This window comes from Drosophila sulfurigaster, chromosome 2L (genome assembly GCF_023558435.1).
Source record: "Drosophila sulfurigaster albostrigata strain 15112-1811.04 chromosome 2L, ASM2355843v2, whole genome shotgun sequence".
Classification (NCBI taxonomy): Eukaryota; Metazoa; Arthropoda; class Insecta; order Diptera; family Drosophilidae; genus Drosophila; species Drosophila sulfurigaster.
This window is the reverse complement of record NC_084881.1, coordinates 10919352-10942616: the sequence shown is the minus strand read 5'-3', so window position 1 is coordinate 10942616 and position 23265 is coordinate 10919352. Positions and strand designations below refer to the sequence as shown.

At 38.7% G+C, this 23265-nt stretch overlaps 3 protein-coding genes across 6 annotated transcripts; all 3 read right to left on the bottom strand.

Annotated features, from left to right (window-relative positions):
• Positions 1 to 1539: 1539 nt before the first annotated feature.
• LOC133847359 (beta-1,3-glucosyltransferase-like) lies at positions 1540 to 4978 on the bottom strand. Its single transcript, XM_062282345.1, has 6 exons — positions 4539 to 4978; positions 3815 to 3951; positions 3389 to 3731; positions 2572 to 2704; positions 2197 to 2350; positions 1540 to 2053 (listed from the first exon to the last, which is right to left on the bottom strand). The coding sequence occupies exons 1-6, from the start codon at positions 4914 to 4916 to the stop codon at positions 1540 to 1542; spliced, it is 1659 nt and encodes a 552-aa protein (XP_062138329.1). The 5' UTR covers positions 4917 to 4978.
• Positions 4979 to 9331: 4353 nt separating this feature from the next.
• On the bottom strand, positions 9332 to 12116 carry LOC133850813 (myotubularin-related protein 2). The gene is made up of 2 exons (XM_062287061.1): positions 10448 to 12116; positions 9332 to 10295 (listed from the first exon to the last, which is right to left on the bottom strand). Exons 1-2 carry the CDS (start codon positions 12000 to 12002, stop codon positions 9970 to 9972), a joined length of 1881 nt encoding a protein of 626 aa, XP_062143045.1. The 5' UTR covers positions 12003 to 12116; the 3' UTR covers positions 9332 to 9969.
• Positions 12117 to 14665: 2549 nt separating this feature from the next.
• Positions 14666 to 23025, bottom strand: LOC133850567 (liprin-alpha-1). Of its 4 annotated transcripts, none has more exons than XM_062286873.1 (15): positions 22831 to 23025; positions 21502 to 21789; positions 21337 to 21438; positions 20947 to 21276; positions 20698 to 20823; positions 19766 to 19933; positions 19580 to 19699; positions 19083 to 19211; positions 17686 to 18618; positions 16227 to 16840; positions 15965 to 16167; positions 15789 to 15896; positions 15402 to 15721; positions 15225 to 15341; positions 14666 to 15161 (listed from the first exon to the last, which is right to left on the bottom strand). In XM_062286873.1, exons 2-15 carry the CDS (start codon positions 21748 to 21750, stop codon positions 15072 to 15074), a joined length of 3609 nt encoding a protein of 1202 aa, XP_062142857.1. In that variant the 5' UTR covers positions 21751 to 21789; positions 22831 to 23025; the 3' UTR covers positions 14666 to 15071. The 4 variants fall into 4 exon arrangements, with proteins under 4 accessions (XP_062142857.1, XP_062142708.1, XP_062142778.1 ...); XM_062286724.1 differs by having other exon boundaries at positions 19071 to 19211; positions 22831 to 23024; XM_062286794.1 differs by having other exon boundaries at positions 19071 to 19211; positions 22693 to 22839.
• Positions 23026 to 23265: the final 240 nt, after the last annotated feature.

The window sequence follows — 23265 nt, the reverse complement described above, 5'->3', positions numbered from 1 at the left end:
TTCTATAACATCATCTGTAAGAGTATTTAATTTTCGGTGTGTACCTCATTATCTGTTTATGCTTTATTTTATGAGCATTGGAATGAAAGTAAAAGTTTGTAACCTTTTCTTTACTTTGTGATTGTACGATAATTTTATATATGCTTCTTTTTACAGTCACCATTAATTAAATGCATGTGTTGACTACTTTATTTGAACACAGGGTTTTGGATAACCTTTTCTCATTTCTCTTAAACTGTAAAAGTTTAGATAAACTGCATCTGCATTTGTTGTTTTTGATGCTTGCTCATCTGTGAAATACATAAAAAAGAACCAGCACCAGAAAATGTCAAAAATTTTCACATTATCTTGAGACTTCATGCAGCATTTTCTTTTTTCTTTAGCATAAAATTACAGTTTGTCCGCAGACAGGACTGAAGGCAACACCAACACCATTACATAGACATGGGTGTTGCTTGTGGCTATTTGAAAGTAGATTAGATGGAACACGCACAATGTGACATCAGAAAAGGTCCGGCAGGAGCGTAAGTTGGGCGAGATGTGGGTCGTTTGTGTGTATGAAATTCTAGCGTTAATCTTACTCCAAACATCAAAAAGTTAAACCACAAGAAAATTTAAGTAACCCCAACTTCACACAAAGACACACAATGAAATGAAGCAGGAAAGAGAAATTGTTTAAAAAGATATCCCTCTAACAATGTGCAACAAAATCCCAAGTGATTTGGAAAATAGTTTGTGCCTCAGTCTAGGTCTGAGCGGTCGAGCTACGGTTGGGACTTTACAGTTTGTCGAAGCTCCGTTCAGCTCTGCTCTCTATTCCCCCCTGAATTGCCACAATTGTTTTAGTTTTCATTTTCTGTTTGAGTTTTACATTTAAAATATTTTCACATTCAGTGTTGTGAGCTTATTGAAAGCTAACATGATTGATCCAAGTATAAAGAATGCTCCAGTCTTACTTATGAATTTTATCAGAGAATTAGGTATTGCTAAAGTAAGAAAATTGTTAATTGCCAGCTTATAATAAATACACCATTCACATAAAATAGAATGTTTGTTATAATTAAAATTTCTTTAATTTAATTTTGAAGTCAGCTAACACAAAACCAAAGGATTAACCCCAATATTCTACTGTGTATAAACAGATTCAATCTGCTGTCGCAAAGTTGCAAATGGCGACCGCATTTCCACTAATTAAAGTGACACGAAGGTTGCTCAACACCCGACAACACACACACACACGTACACTTACACCCCTAAAAAACAAGGTGTGCGAAAAGTTGCACACACATTTGCTGATAAAATATGGTAAAAGGGTTTTGCAATGTGCCATTGAGAAACTTTTTCTCGCTTAAGAACGGCAAATTTGTGTGCCAGTCAGTTACTTGATGGCTGGCTGCATTTGAAGCTGGAGAAGATTGCATTTCGGACAGGCCACGGCTGTGTGGTAACAACATTTATTCAACTGCCAGAGCCAAAGAGTTCTAACTGACAGAGATTTACAATTAAGCCTTAAATATTTTAGCCATACCTCTCACCTGGCTAGAGATCCAGATGTTTTGTGGAGTCATCCAAGGCTATATTGGCCATTTGTAGCAGCCCATGTCCACTCAGTGGAATTGGAATTGCCTGCTGATCCTTGCCAGACACATGGCGTATAGTGGCGTTGTCCGGTGGCTGGCCACCCAGCCACCGTTTATACGTGTGCTCCGGCGTTGTCTGCAAGTATTTGTGGAACGAAATGGGCGCATTTAGTTGCAACACATCCGCAGCATAGTCCTGCGGCCGTGCTTGATGGAAGGCGGAGGCATGCAACGCCGGCACACCCAGCGTCTGCAAGCAGTAGCCAAGGATCATGTCATCCGGCGCACTCGGAGAAGGGCAGCTGCAATGCTCCACTATGAGCCGCACAAGCGGCACACTGAGCACAATCCCAGCGCCACCCGTGTGGTAGTTGAAGCCATCCGGCGCATACAATCGATAGCCATAGCGTTCGCCCAGATAAATGTGGTCCGTGTGATTGTAACAGCTCAGCAGAGCGGCCAATCGAGGCACGCTGAATCAGATTAATGCCACACATTGGAAAGCAATGAAAGAAATAATAACAATAATAATTTTAATTGAATGTGCTGTCAGGCGAGTGAGCTGCATAAAAATCATGGCTCACACACACTTACTACACTATACGAGAACACACACCTAAGTAGCGTATCATCATCGACGAGCATCAGCCAACGAATGTCCGTTGACTGTCTGATATCCTTGAGGGATAATTGCAAAATTGCCAATGTTTTGGCACAATGTCCAGTTGCAACATTTGGTATCCCGGTGCTGATTGTCGGTATGCTGGCATCTGTTGTGGTTGCCAATTGTTGCCGATGTCGTTGTTGTCGTAGGTCAAATTGTGGAAGATCACAAAGACAAATCAATGAATATTCAATATGGCAGTTGAAGTTAAAGTGAGACTGTTTGCAGTATATGTTTGTCTGTCTGCATGCCCCATGCCCCATGCTGTTGCAGACACTCATTTGCTTTAATTGTGCTCTACGTTATCGAGATATTGTGTCGCCTTACCTGCCACATCGCTGTAGTATTTGCGCTGCCTGGCATCCTGCGCCCAGGTGCGTTCGATGATTGGTATTCGCTCCTTATGGAATTTTGCACAGGTTTTGATTGCAAAATAGATGTTAGACCCCGTTGTGTGCACCTGTTTTGTGTTTATGTTTGAGTTTGTGTTTGTGGGCGAAAATCGACAGAGTTTCAGTTTTCGATTGACCATTGTCAGAGAATTTATGGTTATAGCTGCCTAGTCGAATGCTAATTGCTTCAATTGCCTATAACTGCACTAATGTTTGCTTTAAATTGCTGTTCCAAAATTGAGCACTCATCTTTCATTCACTCCACTTAAAGCACAGCCTTCTAGCCAGGAAGTAGGTTTGCACAAAATCAAAATATTTATACATTTTTAGCTAGTGTCAGGAATTCTAGGCTAATTATTGCTCTTCTATTTAGGCTTGTCATAGCAAAAAGAATTTACATATGACAAACAGGAAAATTATGCATTTTGTTATTATCAAAATCCATTATAAGTCAGACAATAGTTTGAAATTGTAATATTAAATTGATAATTACTTCATTTTGGTTTCGTAATAATCTGCTTACAAATGTTATATCTATTTTCAGTAAATGTTTAAGAGTTTAAATATGATATATAAATAAATAAGTAAGGTACTAGGAATGCAAAAACTATATTCGTAAAGCTGTAATCTTATTTTCAAAAACTTTAAATTTGCATCCATCACATATCCAAAATTTGCTGACCGTTGTAAGTCTTGCAACTTACAACTCACAACACTCAAGGGGCCATGAATGCATTCATAAATCAACTCACACAGTGTTCGACATTCCCAGCAGCCGTTTCAGGAGTTGCATGCAACATACAAGACACAGGCTTCAACTTCGGCGTCTCTGGGGATTCAAACTCTCCAGACCAGGCTGGCGACAAGTTCGCCGAGGGACAAATGTAGGCAGCACTTTTCAAAATTATTCTGCGCTGTAACAAGTCTTTCTCGACACTGTTTCTGCTGCTATCATCATCATCATCATCATCATCATTTGGCAATGAAGGTGCTAAATTATCGAAAATGAATCGGGCCAACTCATACGCCGCATCTATGGCGAATTCGCTGTGCCTGGTGACATTTTGGGGATTAGCAGCAACAAGTTCGGCCAGTCTGCAAACGCAAATGCATGTTCCATGATGAGTAATGGGCATCGCCTTGTTGCAGTAATTCCCCTCACTCCCCACTGAACTTACCTGCGGAGTAAAACACCTGTGAAAACAACGCCAGAACTCAGCATTGGATACGGAAACCAAGTTGGATTCTTGTAGTGTGCAAAGTGATGCACTATCGTTGCCTCAGCATCATACAAGGCGTGTCCGTAGTAGGCCATCTGAAAATTATGTAAACAAGTGGAAGTATTGGGAAAATTAAGCTAATGCATAAGAAAAGACAAAAATTGATAAATATCTCGCAACCTTTTTGAGCCAATTTGTAATATGTTACAAATGCACACTATCAAGAAAATTGTTTTTGGACCCTTCACATTACAAAAAAGAAAAGGCTCTATTGCGAAATATACGTAACAGGCATAGACATAATTTTAAAATTGTATAGTCAAATATGTGTATATTTTGAATAATATTTGTCCCTGTCCGTCAGTAAGTATGAATACTTGCATCTCAGCAACTATAAAAGATAAAGGTACCGACCCAATTTATAAAAATAAGAACTAAAGCCGGAATTTTTAAGAAAAATTTCAAGTTTTAGGAATTAGTCCATTTTTACACTGTAAATATGTATAATATTCACTATAGCAATAATCTTAAAAATCTATATTATAATTTTTTGTCTACATATCAGAGCTTGGATAATTTTTAAGTACACTCAACAATTTTAGGCACTTTTCCTAATTAATCAATCTTCTTTTTAATTGTATAAATTAATTGCGTAAGCCTTGTGTTGGCGACGGCAACGCACCTCTTGGGCATCCTGGCGATTTAGCTGGTCGAGCAGACCACGCAGGGAGGACACGTTCGTGTTTTGCTGACACCAAATAATCCATTCGGTGTTGGCATTTAGCAGACGTGTCTGGCTTCGCAAATGTGGCAACGCGTCGAGCAGTGTCCAGTAATTGAATAGTTCATGCATTATGTGAACCTTAATGGCGTAATCATAATCCATTAGGATCATCTCGGTTATTTGCTGCTGTTGTTGCCACAGATTCTCTTCTAGTTTTCGGCAATTCTTTAATCCCTCGTGTGGACAAGAGATAACGAATAGAATTTCGCGGCCATGACATAAGTATTTAAGACAAAATATTAACGAAAATAATAATAATAGAGGCTTCAATTCCATTTTTTTTAAATTATTTTCAAATTTTCCAATTCACATTTTTTTCTTAATTTCTGTTAAAATTGAGCTGAATTTAGAATTGACTTAAAATAGCGTTGCTCATCACTTAAAAGTCCGGTGTAGGCTGAATGCGTCTTGTGTAATGAACGTTCAAAAACGTACTGAAGAAACTTTGATTTTGGTTGCAATTTTGGCGCAAAGAAAACTCAAATAAAAAGAATGCGCAGGCGCCAAAGTATCGTAGTTTTTTTATGAATGAAAATGGATTGTGCGCAACAGTTGGCAACTCAAAATGGCAATGACAATGAAAACAATGTTTGTAAAGTTGTACGCATTGAGATTTCCCTACACATTACGGAAATGATAGGCTTGTTATGATAACAAGTCCATTATGCTAGCGACAAATAAATATAAGGTTGAAAAAAAATATTACTAGTTAAAATTCAAAATGTTTAATTTATCGCCGGTTATATATATAATTTAATGTGCTTGAACTTTTATTTACCAATTTATTAATTATTGATGTAACTCATTTATTATTATTGCGACATTAGCAGTAAATTAGCTCCACGAAGTCAAAAACAATGACTCTCAAACTGTATTAAAAGTTCGCCAATTTAAACATAAGTTAACACTGAAATATATATATAACGAAAACTTTAAATTTATAAAATCTTTAAAATACAGTATTCAGCTCTAAATCAATACAATAAACCATTAATGGCTGTTGCTGTTTCTGCTATATGTAATACAGAATATAATATTAATACGTACTACGCAGAAGAAGACTGTTTGAAGTCCCTTTAGGGTTGATTTGAATTTCGTACGGCAATTCTAATCGTTATTTTGTGCCCAGAAGTAGATATTGCAAATCTGGATTCTGAGCTAAGGAACTACATATTTGAAATTTCAAAAGTATTTGGGTCTAAATGATCCTCACTTTTAGAGAAAACTTATTTTTGCGATGCCATGACAGTCGAAAATCTATTATTATATATATTATATATATCAAATTTTATTACATTTAATATTTAAATTTGCTTTATACTTTTTAGCTTTATTTTAATTTGAAGGAACTCGTGGGCATCTCTATTCCACCAGTACTTGAAGCATCAACAATTTACGCTAGTGAGATGGACATTTTTGATTGAACTGAACTTAAACTCAACTAATGTAAATCTATTCTTTAATCATCTTATCATCTATTGTTATTATTGTAGTACTGTATGAATCTTTGATTACCAATCAATAAATTTCACTTGTATTGAAAACAATGGGCTGCTTGATTTGGTCACGGTGGCAGCAGGAAGTGCTTGTTGTTATTTAGTTAGATATTGTAAAGTATAATAAATTATTATATACAGTAGATTCCGGTTATAGCGACTTTCAAGGGACCGACGATTTTACGTCGTTATACCCGGAAGACGCACTAACCGAAAGGAAAAAAATTAATTTTTGTTTTTTTGTTTATGGTTGCCATGCTCGTAATAGGTTTTTAAGATAAAACAAATTAATTTTTAATCAAAACAAAAAATTTATAAATTTAATTTAATAGCATGGTTTTTCCATAATAGCTAAGCTAAGGCGTCAGCTAAAACTAACAGAGAGAAGTGAGAATATAAGAACCTTCGTGTCGCTCCTACGAACACAAGCAAGAGTGCCGATCACCGTTAAATACATACATTTCGAACAGCGTCGTTTGATGCTTAAATTTTTTGGCATTATTTCGCTGATTTTTTTTTTCGTCGCTATATCCGGTTGAATTCTGAAAAATTTCGTCGGTATAAGCGGTTAGTCGCTAAAAGCGGAGACGTTCTAAGCGGAGGCCCTTTCATATAAGTTTGTATGGGGACCAACCAAGCCATCGACTTTTCGTCGCAATAACCGGACGGATGCTATAAGCGGAGTCGCTATAACCGGATTCTACTGTATTTACATATATATTTTTCTAATGAAATGACAAATACCTTGCGAGAACTAAAAAAGAAATGCCTTGCATCATATCGTGAATTCCTTTTGTGAAGAGTATAAATATACATTTAATATGCTGAATAATAAAAAAAAGAGTTCTTAAGAAAAGGCAGATGAAGTACATATACTTGTATATACGAGTATAGTATGTAGTACAGCAGAATGTGTAAATGTGTTTGATTCGTTTTGGTTCCATTTTGGCATCAGCCAACGTGACACTCGAGTTGTTTATCTCTGACACTTCAGAAGATTTGGCAGCTCAGCGTACACTAGTAAAGGAAAATAAAACTTATCCTCGTCTTTTGTCACTTCGTGTCCTAATTAGTTGCGGATTTTTTAATTAATACCATCGCAGCATGCCACATTCTACTGCGGCAAATAAATTTAATTACCGAGTTGCCGTTAAATAAATGCTACATTACTATAAACGACTCTGTGCATGTTCATGTGTGCCTTTCAGCGACACTCGTAATCAGGTTTCTCGGATTCAGCAACATTATTGTCACTATCCTCGTCGTCTTCAAAGCTGCAATCATCGTCATGATCTTATGCCAGAAATATTGACTGTCTGAAACCCACAAAATTATTATCTTTGCTTTAAGAAACAGCACCTCAGAATTTCAAAGCTTATTATGAATATTCAAATCTTTTTGTAACTAGATTTTAGGATTATAGATTCACATTTTTAATATCCATAAATGAAGTAAACAAAGCTTCACTTTTTCTAAGTATGGTACAATTACAGATAACAATGAGCTGTACAGCAACTCTTACCTTTTCAAAATTTATCAAAACTTTAAGTGCTTATTAAAATTATAAAACAATCTTAATATTTTCTTTGTTACTATTAAAATTCTAGAATAACACAGCATCTGCATTTGTTGGCTTATCTGCGCAACACATAAAAAACAACCATGCAAAAAAATAAGTCAAACAAGTAAGAAAGTTACAGTCGAGTGTGCTCGACTGTGAGATACCCGCTACCCATTTTTAATAAAGGCAAAATATTGCGGTATCATTTTCAAAATATACCGAAAATACTAAAAAAAATACTAAAAATATACCAAATGGTATGTTTGGTATATCGATACAGCACACCATTCAAAATATACCATAAACGGCTCAATATACCAGATTGTCAGCCAAAACAACCCAGACCCCTAGTAAGTAGGCGTTTTTGCCCATACACAAGTATTTCTTTAATAACTTCCACAATTTTTATCTGATCGCAACCAAATTTTCAGGAATCATAACTACTACAGTAATTATTGTATATACCAAAATTCGTAGCTCTAGCTTTAAAATTACACTTGTTATTCGATTTTTTTGATTTGCGGGGGCGGAAGTGGGCGTGGCAAAAATTTGAAACAAACTTGATCTGCGTGCAAACATAACAAATGCTGTCGAAAAAAAATTATAGTTCTATCTCTTATAGTCTCTGAGATCTAGGTGTTCATACGGACGGACGGACAGACACACAGACGGACAGACGGACAGACGGACAGACGGACAGACGGACATGGCTATATCGTCTCGGCTGTTGACGCTGATCAAGAATATATATACTTTATAGGGTCGGAGATGCCTCCTTCTACCTGTTACATACATTTCCTGCCGGCACAAAGTTATAATACCCTTCTACCCTATGGGTAGCGGGTATAAAAAATCATTCACATTATCTTGAGATTTCATACAGCATTTTCTTTTGCATAAAATTACCGTTTGTCCCTAGTCATAACTCAAGGGAACACCAACATCATTACATAGACATCGCTGTTGCTCGTGGCTACTTTAAATTAGATTAAACGCGACATGCACAATGTGACTTCGGCAAAGGTCCGGCAAGACGGATAGGAGGATGTGGGTCGATGGGGCGTATTGAATGCTTGCGTGAATCTCACTTCAACATCAAAAAGTTAAGCCACAAGAAAATTTAAGAATCCTCAGCTTCCCACCCATCATTTCTGAAGCTAAACACATAGAATGAAAAAAAACCTCGATAGAAATTCTTTAAAAAGATTTTTTTCAAACAATGCGAAAAAAAAATCCTTGTGGAAAAGTTTGTGTGTGGGCTTATGGAATGGTATAGGATTCGAAATTATTTGTCGAGAAAAGTTTTAGTTTTCATTTTCTGTTTGAGTTGCACTTTAATAATCATATCGTATTGTGTGTTGCTAGTCACAGAAAAATAAATCACAAAGTATCGAACTGTTATAATAAATTACATTTCTTGATTCATTTCTTTAAATAAATAAAGGATCTTCTTTCGTGACTTTCTTATTAGGGGATTAACATTCAAACTTCTTAACAATCACCCTAAAATTGATCGCTATTTTTGTTTAAGTAGCACGTTAATAATAAATTATACAAACAAAACCTCTCCTTGCGAATTCAAGGTGATTGATGCGTCAGGGAGGGAGAAACGTCGGAATAAAAAAAAAGTATAATCGGATGTTTAATATTTTTAATTCCTTTATACAATGCAATTAAATAAATCATCAATATTAAAATAAATTAGTGGTCTCCATGGTTGTAAACAACCGACTCACTATAACAGCGGCTTCGCTAATGAATGTTCAAAAACGAACTAAATAAATTTGGAAGAGTAAAGAACATTTTGCATAGAATAGAGAAATGCGCAGACGCCAAATTGCTGAGGGTTTTATGAATGAAATCAAATTGGGAGCAACAGTTTGCTACGTCAACAGACAATGGTAATGAATAAGAATTTTTCCTGTGTGCGTAAACCATAATACATACGATACGTACAAGTGAAATTATGATTTTATTTATTGCTTGCATGCTAATTTATTGAAAGCACATATTCTGTTTTATCTGCAGTTCTTTTTCATAAAAGTTAATTGTCAGCCAACTATGCTTTTATTTTACGATTGCAATTTCCTTATCGACAATGCCCTGCTTGCAGAGAATTACATTTAATGAATGCAAACGACATGCACAAAAGTGTGTAGCGCTTACAAATTTATCAGTTATTTTTCTTATGAACATAATTTTTGGGATTAATATAATTGTTAAATACATATGTAGTTAATTTGTCAAATAGATTTAAGCTGGAAAATACTAGTTAATGCATGGGAGATGCCAGTCGAGTTGTCGTCTGCATATTGTTGCTGCGGTTGGTCAGCTTTAAGCGCAGCTCATTGACATGCTTGAAAAGCTGATCCTGCTTGGACAGCAATTCTCGGGTGCGCTGGCAGCCATGCTGTGGTGCGCACAAGCCCGGATTCCAGCGGCAGTAGAGTCCCTTCCAGAGACGCACGGCACGCACGCTGGCGATTGGACGCAAAACGGGTTCAGCGCCGTGTGTAAATGATGGAAACAATGGATTCAAATACTGGTCCAGCGAGGAATTAATGTGCGTCCACAGTGAGGTGGTCTTGTGCTTCAGATCTGAAATTGCAATTAAGTTAATGATAAGAATGAGGGAAAATGGAATACACTTTATAGCGTGTTTCAGGTTACAGATTTTAAATAATTTAATGAATAAATGCTAATCAATGACAAATTGCTTAAGATTTCTATTGTATAGTCTTGGGGCTTACCTTCCGCCACACGCTCCGCCTCCGTGTTGCAGAGGAAGGTGCCGAAGCGACACGAGTACAAGTGATCCACAATAGTAATGAGGAAGTGCTCATTGAATTCGAATGCATTGCTAAACTGATGGCTAACTTGCCACACGCTGTCGATGAACTGTAGAAAGACCGGTGAACGATCCGCATCCGAGTGCTTGTTGTCACCATGTCCGATTCGCTGCTGGAACTTGTGGCCAAACGACAGCCACTCTTTCTCGATGAGCACCTCAAAGCCGCGAACAGTGCGATAATATGGATCGAGAAGCAGCATCGATAGCGCCGTCAATTGTGCGGTTCGATCCCAACCATCGGAGCAATGCACCACAACGGAAGTACTCATCGTCTCCACCTTGTCCACAATGCGCACAGCGCCAGCGAGAACGCAACGAATGTGCTTTAGCCACAATGTGCTGTCAATCGCCGTCTGCCACTTGGAGTCATCAGTGGTGGGATAGCAAGCCTCCTTCACCTTGCGCAGGCTCTCGCGCATCACATGTATATTGTGAATGTCCAGGAAATTAATCTCCACATTCTTGTATGCATCCTCCGATTCGTAGCCGCCGCCCTTGGCCTTATTGGCAATGGCATTCGCACTTGGTCTAGCATCCATGATCGTTAGCTTATCGGATTGTGCATTGGCTTCCATAATGTAGCTCAGATACGTCTCGTCATCCGCATTCCGCTTGCCACTCACTCCAACCAGCGGCTGCGAGCATCGCGTGATCGTTGCCTGCGTTCGCGGATTCATCCACGACAAGACGGGCAAACGGCAACGCGAACGGAATTGGGCAACGCGTCGCAAGAAATCATCGGATGCAGCCTTGGGCACGGCCCAGACAGCCGGATAGCTGTCGCAAATTCCGTAGGACTCGTTAAGCTTGGTGGCACGCCACATGTCATTGGGCACACCCAGGCGTCGCAACTCCGCCAACGGTTCATAGACAGCCCAACCATCGCATCCTGCGCTAACAGCGGCCGCATTAGCATTGGACGTCGTTGGCTGCGCGGCAGCCGCATGAGCGAACGCGAACAGTTTTCCACTGTAAGAAAGCGGAAAGGCGTTCGCCTGCAGCTTCTCAAAGACAGTTCGACGCGAGTGATTCTGTTGCTTGTGAGCGAAACGCAGGTTGCGCATGTCCTTGCAGAATATCTCGATGCCGTAGCTGTTCTCGCCCCGTGACGTGGCACCGCCAATCTTCTCCACGCGCGCTATTACACCCAGCGGCACATCGACGACGAGCGGCGGCTCCTGATCTCGCAGCGGCAGCGAGCGAAAATAGAGGCGATAATTGGTTATGGTCAGGGCGCCGAAGACGGGTCCGCGATACGGACAGACATAGGTCACGTCGTTTTTCTGATCCTGATCCTCCTCGCCCTCCAGGTAAGCAAAGGGCGTGTCTCTTAAAACGCCATTCTCGGCACCATGTTTGGAGCCCAGTGAACTTGACTTGGAGCTGCTGTCCAGCGAATTACTGCTCGCCGTTTTTGATGCCATTTTATCAGGCTGATTTGATGTGGCATCCATTACAGTAAAATGTTAACTTATTTTCGAATTGCAGTACACTTGACGTCAACAAATTTTGCATCTAATTAAATACAATTTCTTTGTTTTTTTAATTTTTGTGCACTGTCTAGAGGTGGCAAAACGGCGATGACTCTATCGATACATTGATGTTTTTTAACTTTCTTGAAACATCGATCGAACATCGATATTTTTGTAGCCGAATAATAAATTAAAATGTTTAATTTTAGCACTGAATCTTCTCAAAGCGCATTTTTAAAAGTGCATATAACTTATCATACAAACAAAATATAAATTTGTCGTTGCTTATGGTATCGCATGGTGGGATTAAAAGAATTTTCAAAAATCAATCGAGCCAGTGCTTTCACAACTGTGCAGCGCTGTTAGTTTACATTACAGCCAAGAGCAACAAGACTACATAACAGCCAGCAATCCATTTAGTTAAGATTGCGGCATGTTTAACTGATAAGTGGAATTATATCATTTTCAAATAACTAGACATTTTCGTTTTTTTTTGTAATAAATTTTAATTTATATATATGGTACATATAAAAAACTCCTAAACGGAATTTTTGCTTTTACTAAATTGTTAGTTTTCTTTTCACAATATTATATAAATATATGTACATATTGTATGTGGTTTGTTTCCTTGTATAATAATAGATTGTATATTTTGTATTTAGTTTTACTTTAGTTAAGTGTATTTCTTTCTTCATTTTTTTGTTATGTATTTTCAACAAAAGTTAACAATTATACCAATTTTATTTTGTTCAAATTAACTTAGTTTTTCCCATTAGTTATTTATAAATTTAGATTAATTTTTTGAATTTTAATGCTACCATTACGTACAATATGAAATACGCTAAGCATCAACAGAAAATATTTTACTTGTTAAAAAACCAAAAGGAGTTTTACGAGACTCAACTATCTTTTTAAATATAAAGAAAAAAGAAAATTAAATAAATTAATGAAGCGAACACTAATTCTGCATTGATACTAAAAAGAGTATGTTGAAATATTGTATCAGAAAGTGTTGGAGTTATTTTTGTAGTTTAGTTTTTCATATATAGTCAAATGTATCCTGTTGACGATTAGATATTGTCTTAGCTGTAGTTGTTTTTACGCATTTGTTATTAATTTTGCTAATACAGTTGAAAATTAAGTTTTTTTGTTTTGTTTGTTTATAGTTTCTATATAAGTATGTACTTAAAGACAAAGCGTTAGTTTCAGTTTTGGTTTTTGTTCAAATGATATTAAAAAAAAACTTATTCATAATACCCCATTGCATAAAACTAATAAGATGTTTTACAAAACAGGCAGTTTGTGTGCTTCGTTAAAACATTTTTCATATAAGTACATAATGTATTTTGTTTTGTTAGTGATTTGTGGTTGTATGAATGAACTAATTGCATTAATTAAAAAATCATTTAATTTATTTGCTGCCTTTGTTTGGGTATGCGTATCAACTAAATTAACAACATAAAATTAAGGAAAGGAGAGTTTTGTTTTGAAAAACAATGGATATGCTTTGTGAATATTTATAAAGTTAAGCCAAGGTATTGGGATTGCAATTCGAGCTTCAACTTTTGCCAATTACAATAGTTGTCAAATTATTACGTAAATATTAATTTTGTAGCATGCCTAAAAGTGGTTTCTTTTATCAATTCAATAAAAGCAAAGGCCAAATACTAAATTTTCTTCTTTTTAGTTGCCTTTAAAGCTTCATGTTATTTCGATTTTTGTTTATTTTCCATATGTAAATAGTTGATAAATGGGCGCTTGCGACTTTTGCTTTAACTTTCTTCATTAATTTCATTTCACTTTGCTCTATAATACTTTCAATGTTAGTTACACGTATGCTTGATAATGTTAATTATACATTTATATATATATATATATATATGTGTGTATTGTATATATATAAATATTTATTTATATATTTACTGTATAAGTGAGCTTTATATGTGTGTATATTAAACTAGGCGTATATATTTGTATGTATATGCAGCTGTTTGCTATATGCCTGATTGTTGTGCATGTTGTTGTTGTTGTTGTTCATTAGTTGAAATAAACTAAATGGGAGCGCCTTGTGCATTACAACTACCAACAAAACAAAAAATAAAAAAGAAAACTAAAAACAAACAAATAAAAAAAAACATGCCATAATGTCATATGTAAAGAGTAGAATATTAAACAAAATTAAACTGTACATAATGTCATTAAAAAATTATATAACAATCAAGTTTGGTTACAAAATTTGGTTCAAAGCACGCATCAATCAATCAATCTCCGTCTCTGTGTCCATTCTGTCCAGCTAAAACAAAATACTGTTAGTCTATTGCAAGCCCAATTACAATTACATCTACAATATTAAATTATATGTATGTGTATATATGTCACTTTGTTAAAAAATATTAATAATAATATTAATAGTTAAAAAAAAGTAAACAAATTACAAAATGATTAGCTTCTAAAACTTGTACATGCCTAATGCAGCAGCAGGGCGCTCATGCAAATTACATTCCTACATACACGAATTGTATGTATCTGTATTATATATTTCCTATATAGAGTATGTGCTATGTCTTGTATACATTGTCTTGTTATGGATTATATGACTATATGCGGGTGTCTGTGTGAGTCTGTTCGTGTTTGTTTGCTATGTGTTGTCTGTGTTTTTTATGTTTTTGTTTTTGTTTTTCTGTTGTGTATGTATCTATGTGTATTTATATAAATAGATTAGACGTTCATCATTATGCTGTATGCTGGGGCGGGGGGCCCAGTCAGTATTCTCTGAGCCTGGGAGTCTCTTGCGTTGCGTCTTTCTTGTTAGAATTTTGTGGCTTAGTTTGTCTGCTTTACTTTCTTATTTCTGTATGTTTCCTTCATTCATTTGTATATTCTTCTCCATCATATTTAGTTCTTTGTCCAACAGCGGCGCTTAGGAAAAATTGTCGCCTGGCTGACACTCTTAGTTCTTTCTCATTTCTCATGTTTCACTTTTCAATTTCATTAGAAGTTCTTCGATTGAGTCTACTCATCCACCGATGTTGTGGGCGGACTATAACTACATCAGGATGCGCTACGCTGTTCACTATCTGGTCTGCGATCAGTAGCAATTTGTAACAAGTTTCTAAACTCCGTATCGAGTATTTGGCGAGCCTGAGAAATAACAAAATTTTTAGTGTATATACTGAAATCGTTTTAAATACCATTATCACTAACCTGTGCATTCTGCGTGGGTATTTGTAGCGCCAAGCCCATGGCATTGGCATCGAAGCCCTCATCCAGCGCCATCAATGCGCCATGCACACCGGACTCAAGCAAGTTGTTGGCATACTCCTGAAAAGAAAAAGAGTTTGCAATGTAGGCACAGTTTAGATAATGAGTTGTATTAGCCACCTTCAATCCTATACTGCTGACCCAGCGTATGACACGTTCATTACTCCACACGAGCACATCGCACAAACCATTCTCGCTCATCTTACGCCTGTGCTCCAGCTCAGTGCGATCGTAGTTCAAGCGCTTGAGCATCGAGATGCCGTATTGCAAACTGGTGCGATGAAAGCTGTCCACCATTTTCAGCTGTCCCCGCAGATCCTTCTTGGTCAAATGATCCAACATGCGTGCATCGACTAGACACTCCATGAAGGTTGTGCGATATTGCGGCAGTCCCAGGCCCGGCAACCAATAGTTGCCAATCCACTCGTGATTCATATCTCCTGCGAAGACATTCTCGAGATTAGTTTGCGCTCATTATTCACGCTATTTCATATTATTAACGCTTACCAAACGCCAGCGTGGTGCGTGAAGTTTGCGGCGCTGAGGGGGAAGTTAGTGAAACCATTTCCTGTATGGCCAAACGCAGCTTCAGCCTGTGCAGTGGATTACTTATGCCTGTCGAGCGAAGAATAATTTTTAATTAAGGTTTGACTGGTAAAATCGTAGAGTATTTTGTGCTTTACCTATTTCCCGCTGTATTTCTGTGTCGCTTAATGCGCTCATTATGGCGCCAGATTTAACATTGGCGCGACACGCGGCCACATACCAGGCGGGCATGCCCACCCACAGCTCCAGCCAGGCGACAATGGTGGGTCCGTTCCACAGGGCGAATGGCGTGCCCGCTTTCATGGCTTCTCCAAGCAAATCATTGCGATAATCGTGGTCTCTGCAATCGAGGATCAATTAGTATAGTTCACATTAAAATTCGCCACTCTAACGACTCACTTCTTTTGCCTGCCATAGTCCACGCTGCTGATCTTCGAGCCCTGGGCGCTGGCAATGCGAGGCATCATGCCACCCGTCATGCTCATGACATCGTAATTGGAGTCGACTTCGCTCAGACCAATCGATAAATTGCCTATGGACATCATGCTGGGCGAACCGTCTGGCAACGTATCCTTAACACCCTTGACCTTCTCCTTTTTGCTAAAGAAGCGACCCAACGAAGACTTGATACCCTTTTTCTTTTGCACAGCCGCGGCAGCAGCTGCCTCCCGCGATACGCCCGATGTGGGCGTCTGCAGCATGGACATGGAGCCCATCGTGTTGTAGTGACGCAGCGACTCCTGGCTGCCATAGCGGGAGCTGAGTGGTGACAGGCCATAGCTGTGGCTGCTCAATGCCATGTGCGAGCTGAGGTTAGGTGGCGCAGCTGGCGCCATCGTGCGACGACGCAGCTCCTCCTGGCTGTGAGCCAGCGCCTGGGCGACGCGCTCCAAGCGCATCGAGCGTGCGGTCAATGGCGAAGCAGCTCCACCAGAACTCGAATCGCCGGTGGTGGACATGCCGCCGTGCAACTCCTCGCGCGACGCATCACTGGACAGCACAGGCAAGTTAAGCTGTCAATGGAAATAAATTGGTGAAAAAGCTGCAGTTGAGTGTGATCGACAGTCATCCGCTGGCTATTTTTAGAGTATTCACAAATAGCCATTTCAGATACGTCCAAATTAACAATAGTGAATTAAAATGTTTTGAATAAATTGTACGTTATCACCCAGAATATAATTCGTGCTGTGCTAACACTTTAGCTTTAAGAAAATGTAATTACTACCACAATGTAAAAAGTTTGGAGTGAATAGATAATTAAGTATGCTTCAAACTATTATCATCATGAATACAAACCAACTTTAAGACAACTGCTTCGTATCTTCATCATCTAAATTACAAACTAATAAGATCTTCAGTAAATTGTTAGACATAATATATTACCGCGAGTCACCCACTGACTATTTATCGAGTAGAAACCATTTAGAATGACTAAACTGACTGCTTCTTCGTCACACTATTATGATCACTCATACACTATTTAGATAAGAGCCTAACTTTTAAACAACTGCTGTTAAAATCAATTTTGTTAGTATAACAACTTTAAACTAAAGAAACAATCTTCTCCACGAAACAATAGGATTATAGTGAATCATACACTCGTAATAGTTTTTGTTTAAATGGCTTAGCTTTAAGTGAAAGTGTATCTAAGCCCTAGATTAATAATTACTGTCGCAAACTTTGGTAGCATTTACTTTCGTAGCTTTTAAGTTTTATCTAGGTACTAATACAACCCTACAACGGATTCTTCTGCCTTTTATACACATTTTGGGTAAGCTCTAAAGTTTAGTCTTTCGAATGTCTACTATACACATTTATCTTCCAGATAGCGAATATGTTGTGATGACCATTAACTCACCGTATGATATTTCTGCATGAAATCGCGCTGTGGACTATTTGGCGTACTGCGACCGCTCATCTCTGGACTCTGCCTGTCCATGGAGCGTCCTCGGGCCAACAGGTTGACATGCTCGAGACTACCAACGCGTGATTCCAGCTCCTCGGCCCGAGCCTCTGTCGATTGCTTTTCCTCCTGTATGAGACGTATCTCATTGTTGATGGCATCCAACTGCTCCTGCAGCATCATGGCCAGCGTTTGGGCATCCGTATGTCCAGACGGCGACATCATGTCCGCCGTTGCAGCGGCATACAGCGCATCGTTCTCGTCGCAATCGGCAACGCTGGCAACCAGCTCGTAGGCTTGCTGTTGGGCATGCGCCACCTGCTGCATCTGTAGTTTCTCCCACTCCTGCTCGGCCATGGAGCGGGCCAAAGCATTCTCTTCGGACAGACGCGATTTGCTCTGGCGCCGCAGCGAATGCGTCTCAAAGCTGGCGTGCGATGCACTACGCGTAAAAGGTCCATCTCGACCGTCCACCACGCTGCTGGGCGAGAGGCTGCGGGTGAGAGCTTCAGTTTGCTGAATGTTGTAGGCAATCTCTTGCTGCAGCAACTGCCGCTTGAAATTCTCGATTTCCAGGCGTGTCTTCGACAGCTCCTTCATGATTTCACTCTTCTCGTGATGCAGCTCCTCAGCCACCTTGCGTGCCTTCTCCAGCTCCTGCGTTAAAGCGTTCTTCTCATCGAGGGCACGCATGCGCTCCTTGAGATGTACTTCGAGTCGCTCGTTGGACTCGGAGAGCAGTTTATCCACCGTGGAGGAAAGGCGCAAGTTGTGCTCCTCATTCATCTTGAGACGCTGATTCAGTCTTACCACCTCGGCGCTCTTCTCATCCAAATTCGTTTCCAAGCCCCGAATGCGATCCTCAGCCGAACCATGACGTTCTTGAGCCTGTAAATTGTTTGTTCAGCCAAAAGCATTTAATAATTGTTTGCACACTCAAGTTGTCAACAAGAAAATATATAGTTAGTATAGTAATGAAAGCTATAAGTGAGTTGTTGTTGTTGAAGGAGTTTTCTGAGGTTTGGTTTGGTTTGGTTTTGTGATTGGTTTTCTGTTGTTTGCGGTGCGCTGAGTTCTTGTGCAAGACAGAGTTACATATATAGAAAAAGAGAGTTGTATATTCTTGGAATTGTTGGTTGTTAGTTTTGTGGATATCATACAAAATACAGAAGAGAATAGACAAGAGAGTTATACAAAGAAATCATGTGTATACTCACAACAAAAAAACGAAATAAATACAGAGATAAAGAAAGATAATCGAAATTAGAATTTAGATTTAGAGATTGATTTTTGATATACTTATGGAACCTGTCGGCGCGCATATTAGTTCGAGTGCATACCTTATTTCCTACCTTTGTCAATGCCTCCATGCGCGCCTTTAGCTGCTCCTCCATGTCCGGCTGCAGTTTGGCATGTTGCGCTAACTTTTGCTCGGATAGTTCGAGTTTCTCTTCGATCGCGCTGATCTTCTCCTCGTGCAGCTGTCGTCGTTCAATGCAGGCGATGTATTTCGGAGGGGGGAGGTGGGAGTTTAATTAGTTTCGATATGTATGTATGTGGATCGTGGGATCATGTGTTATTAGTCACGGTTTTTGTTTTGTTTAGCGATAAACAGAGGCATGGGCGAACTAACAAGTCACTGGCCATTGAAGTGTTTGCTTGTCAAGTGTTCAAATCGCTGTCTAACATTTGTACATATTATTTCTAGACTTATCAAGTATAACGAGTTGTGTATAAATAACATGGGAATTTGTGAATTTGTTGTGCAAATTTTGTGGATTTCGCCCATGCCTTGTAACCATAACCATAGTAGCATGTGAATCGCGTTGTTCAATCGAACTTTACGCACCTTAAGCTGCGCCTCCTTGTGCCGCAATTCCTGCTCTAATTTCTCGTTTAGATCGTGCAGCGACGTCGACTCACGTTGAGCATTCAAGTAACGCTTCTCCAGCGTGGTTATGCGCTCCTCCTTTAAAAGAACAGAAACCAATACAAGTTATTATTGAAATTTAAAATGTATCCTATAGTTGCTCACCTGATCTTCCTTTTGTGCAACGTTTTCGCGCAAGTCTCGCTGCAGCTTTGAGCACTGATCCTGCGCCTTGCAATGCTCCTTTTGCACGCGCGACATATTCTCCTCCAGCTCATTGATTTTGTTGTTCAGATCGGAGACGCGTCGCTGCCATTGCGAAAGCTCTGCGGTCTGCAAGTTGTCAAATAACAAATAAAAATATAATTAATTAATATCTCAAAATAAATCCCATTTTGCCTTTTGATTATTTTTATGTTATTGTTTATTTTAAAAAAACAATTTTTATCTTTTTCTCAATACTGTAAATCTTTTTTTAGATTAAATAAATAAATAACTCAAGCACATGTATTTGATTTTCTTTACGTATATTTTCGACATATGTTTTCCAATATATTACTTGTGCTCTCCAAGTGGAATAAGCTCATATAAAAACAATTATACGAGCTGTATTTAAGGCACATATTTATGAGTTGCTATTCGTGTCTAAATGATTTTAAATTTTTCTGTCTATACTGTACAATTTTAATGCATTTCGACTGTGGATAAATTAATGCACAGCAGTGAAATATACTTAATTTGCAATAGGCAATATTAACAAAGCAGCTTAAATCAGTTAAATACAATTTATGAGTAACTAAAAACAATATTTGCTCAGTAATTAATGAATATCAAATACTCAATTCGACTGATTAATGATTTAAGAATCTTTGAATTGCTGTTGCTTATAATTCCTAAAAATATTTTGATAAAAGAGGCGCATTTAAGCATTTTTCACTGTAGCATACAAATTCCATAATATTTAATGCATTTCGAATACAACTGAAATGCTGTACACCAATAATCAACAAAATCAAAACAACGATGAACTGAGTCATTTGGCGTTAAGCGTTGCATAAGGCAAGGTACACAATATAGCTGTCGCTCCCCTCGCTCACCTGCTTCTCGATGATCGTTTGCAGCTCGTGCGTTTTGGCCGCATATTCGTTGAGTTCAGTGGCATCGCCATTGACACCGCCGCCTCCAACGCTGCTGTTGCCTCCGCTGCCGCCACCGCTTGCCAGCTGCAACAACAATAATAATTTCAAATAAATAACAAAAGCTGTAGAATGTACAATGTTCGAGTTTATGCTTGATTGCACAAACACACAAGCAGCTAGATCAGAGATACGGATACAAACACACACCTTCTCTTTAATGCCATTCTCACCGCTGACAATGCCAGTGGAGTTGACGCCAGAGTTGGCTGGAATGGCGCCCGTTTTGTATTGAGTCAACTCCTCTTTGGTTGTGTTCAGCTCCTCCTCCAGCACATTGTTCTTTTCGATCGAGAGACGCAGACGCTCGCGCACCTTCTCGTCCAGTGCCTTGTGGTGCTCGAACAGTGATTTGAGGGCTTTCAGCACCTCCACCTCACTGGAGACTCCGCTCTGGGCAGCCGCCTGTCGCTTCACAACTGTCATGCGCAGCGAACGTTCATGTCGCGACACCAGACACTCCAAATGCTCCAGCAGCAGCTGAGTTAAAAGGCAGACAATTAGTTGTGATTTTTCTAAAGAGTTCTCTATGTAACTTACCCTTGTATTATTGCGTTCTGCTTTCAGTTCGCCAATCTCTTCATCACGTTCTAGCAATGTTTCTCGCGCCTGCGTCAACTCCTTGGTCAGCGTGGCAAATTCCTGTGTGTGTAATGAATTGGATTAATATCTTGTCACCTCTAATCGAATGCTTCATTTACGTACCTGCGGCAAGTTCGCATTGATTTGACGCTGCAAACTGTCGCGCTCCTTTTCGACATCGTGTAGCTTCACCTCCGTTTCGCCGAGTCGCTCCTGCGCCTCGCGCAAACTGTCCATAAGCTTGTCGCGCTCATCGAGCATGGAGACCATGAGCTGCTCAAAGTTAGCATCTTCACCGCTGAATTGCGAGGAACGCTGCGATATGCTGTCTTCCGATATTGTGGGCATCACGTCGCACATCATGTTCCACATTATTTAGTTGACCGCCAGAGCACGGGCACGCATGCAAGACTGCAAATAGATGCGTTTCGAAAGTATTTAATAACACTCAATCACTGCTCGTAATATTTAATTTTCATTCAGTTTGTCACTTAAATTTCAAGTTTATTTTTTTAAAGTTTTTTTTGTTTACCAGCCATCACCGACTAAATCATTATTCACAATGTATTATAGTTGCTCACAAAATTACCGGTAATCATCGGCACATAAACTGATACCGGTAAATACTGGTTTAGGTTTTCGACTATTGGCTAAGCACAAAAATATATTATTCAGCAACTATTAAATTTAGGTTGATTAAAAAATGGTACTTAAGTATGTTTTGCCGATAATAACCGATTCGGCTTATCAAAATATAGGTATTGGTTAAAACCAATATTAATTCTATTTACCGGTAATTACCGATTCAGTATTTAACCTACAAACGGTAATACCGGTATCGGTGAAATATTTACTAAACCGTTATTTACAAAATGGGTGTCACCACAACACATAATTGTTATGCACATATGTCAAATGATTTAATGAGCAGTTTTAATGCTTAAATTGCCCACGTATTTATCACCCACACATTGCTTTTGCACTTTTTTTTGTTTATGTTGACTTTCCCTCGCCCCTTTGCACGCCCACTCAACGGGTTAAGACATTCCAATTGGATCGCCGCACTACACTGAACATGTCTAATAAGACGTTTATCATAGGCGCCGCATTGATAACAAGTTTTCTACATCAACACATATACACATATGTACAAGTGCGTACACATACACAAAGCATTTATACATATACATACACACGCATGCCAGCACGCACACATATGCAGCGTTTTTTCTTTTATATTTTAATTTTTTAATAGATAACTAATGTGTTTCAAACGCTTTCAACACCAATTATGCGAAACACATTTAAATTCACCGTCGCTTTGCTAACAGCTGCTGCACTTGACTCGTTGTTTAATGATTGGTAAAAACGCCTTTTCTTTCAACATTAGAGGACGGCTTTTATGCAAAAAGAGCAAAAAAACTCCCTTCCTCCCTGGCGCAAAACACGTACCCCGTAGCCAACAAGGATCGATCGCACCGCGACAGCGCAACAGCAGCAACAACAACTTTTGTTGCTGTTCAGCTTTTGCATATATTGCTTTTAATTAACGCAATTACAGTAAGTTTTATTTATTTCCGATTGATTTTTATGTGCGAAAAAACGCAGCTCTAGTTTCTTTTTTGGTTGCCGCCAGGGTGACCGCACTTGGAATTCCGAAATGTACTAATTAAAGTTGTTAAATCTACTAGAGTATACTACATTTATTATCACTTTAGTGGTTACACCTAAATATGTATTGAAGAATATTGGAGAAATCTGCATCCGTATATCCATTCTGAATATTTAATTATACTATTTAAATATTATCTTAAGCTTATCAAAATGAAGATTCTTCTGTAAAAAAAAGATTCTTAAAAAAATTTAAGACTTACACTTATCAATCCG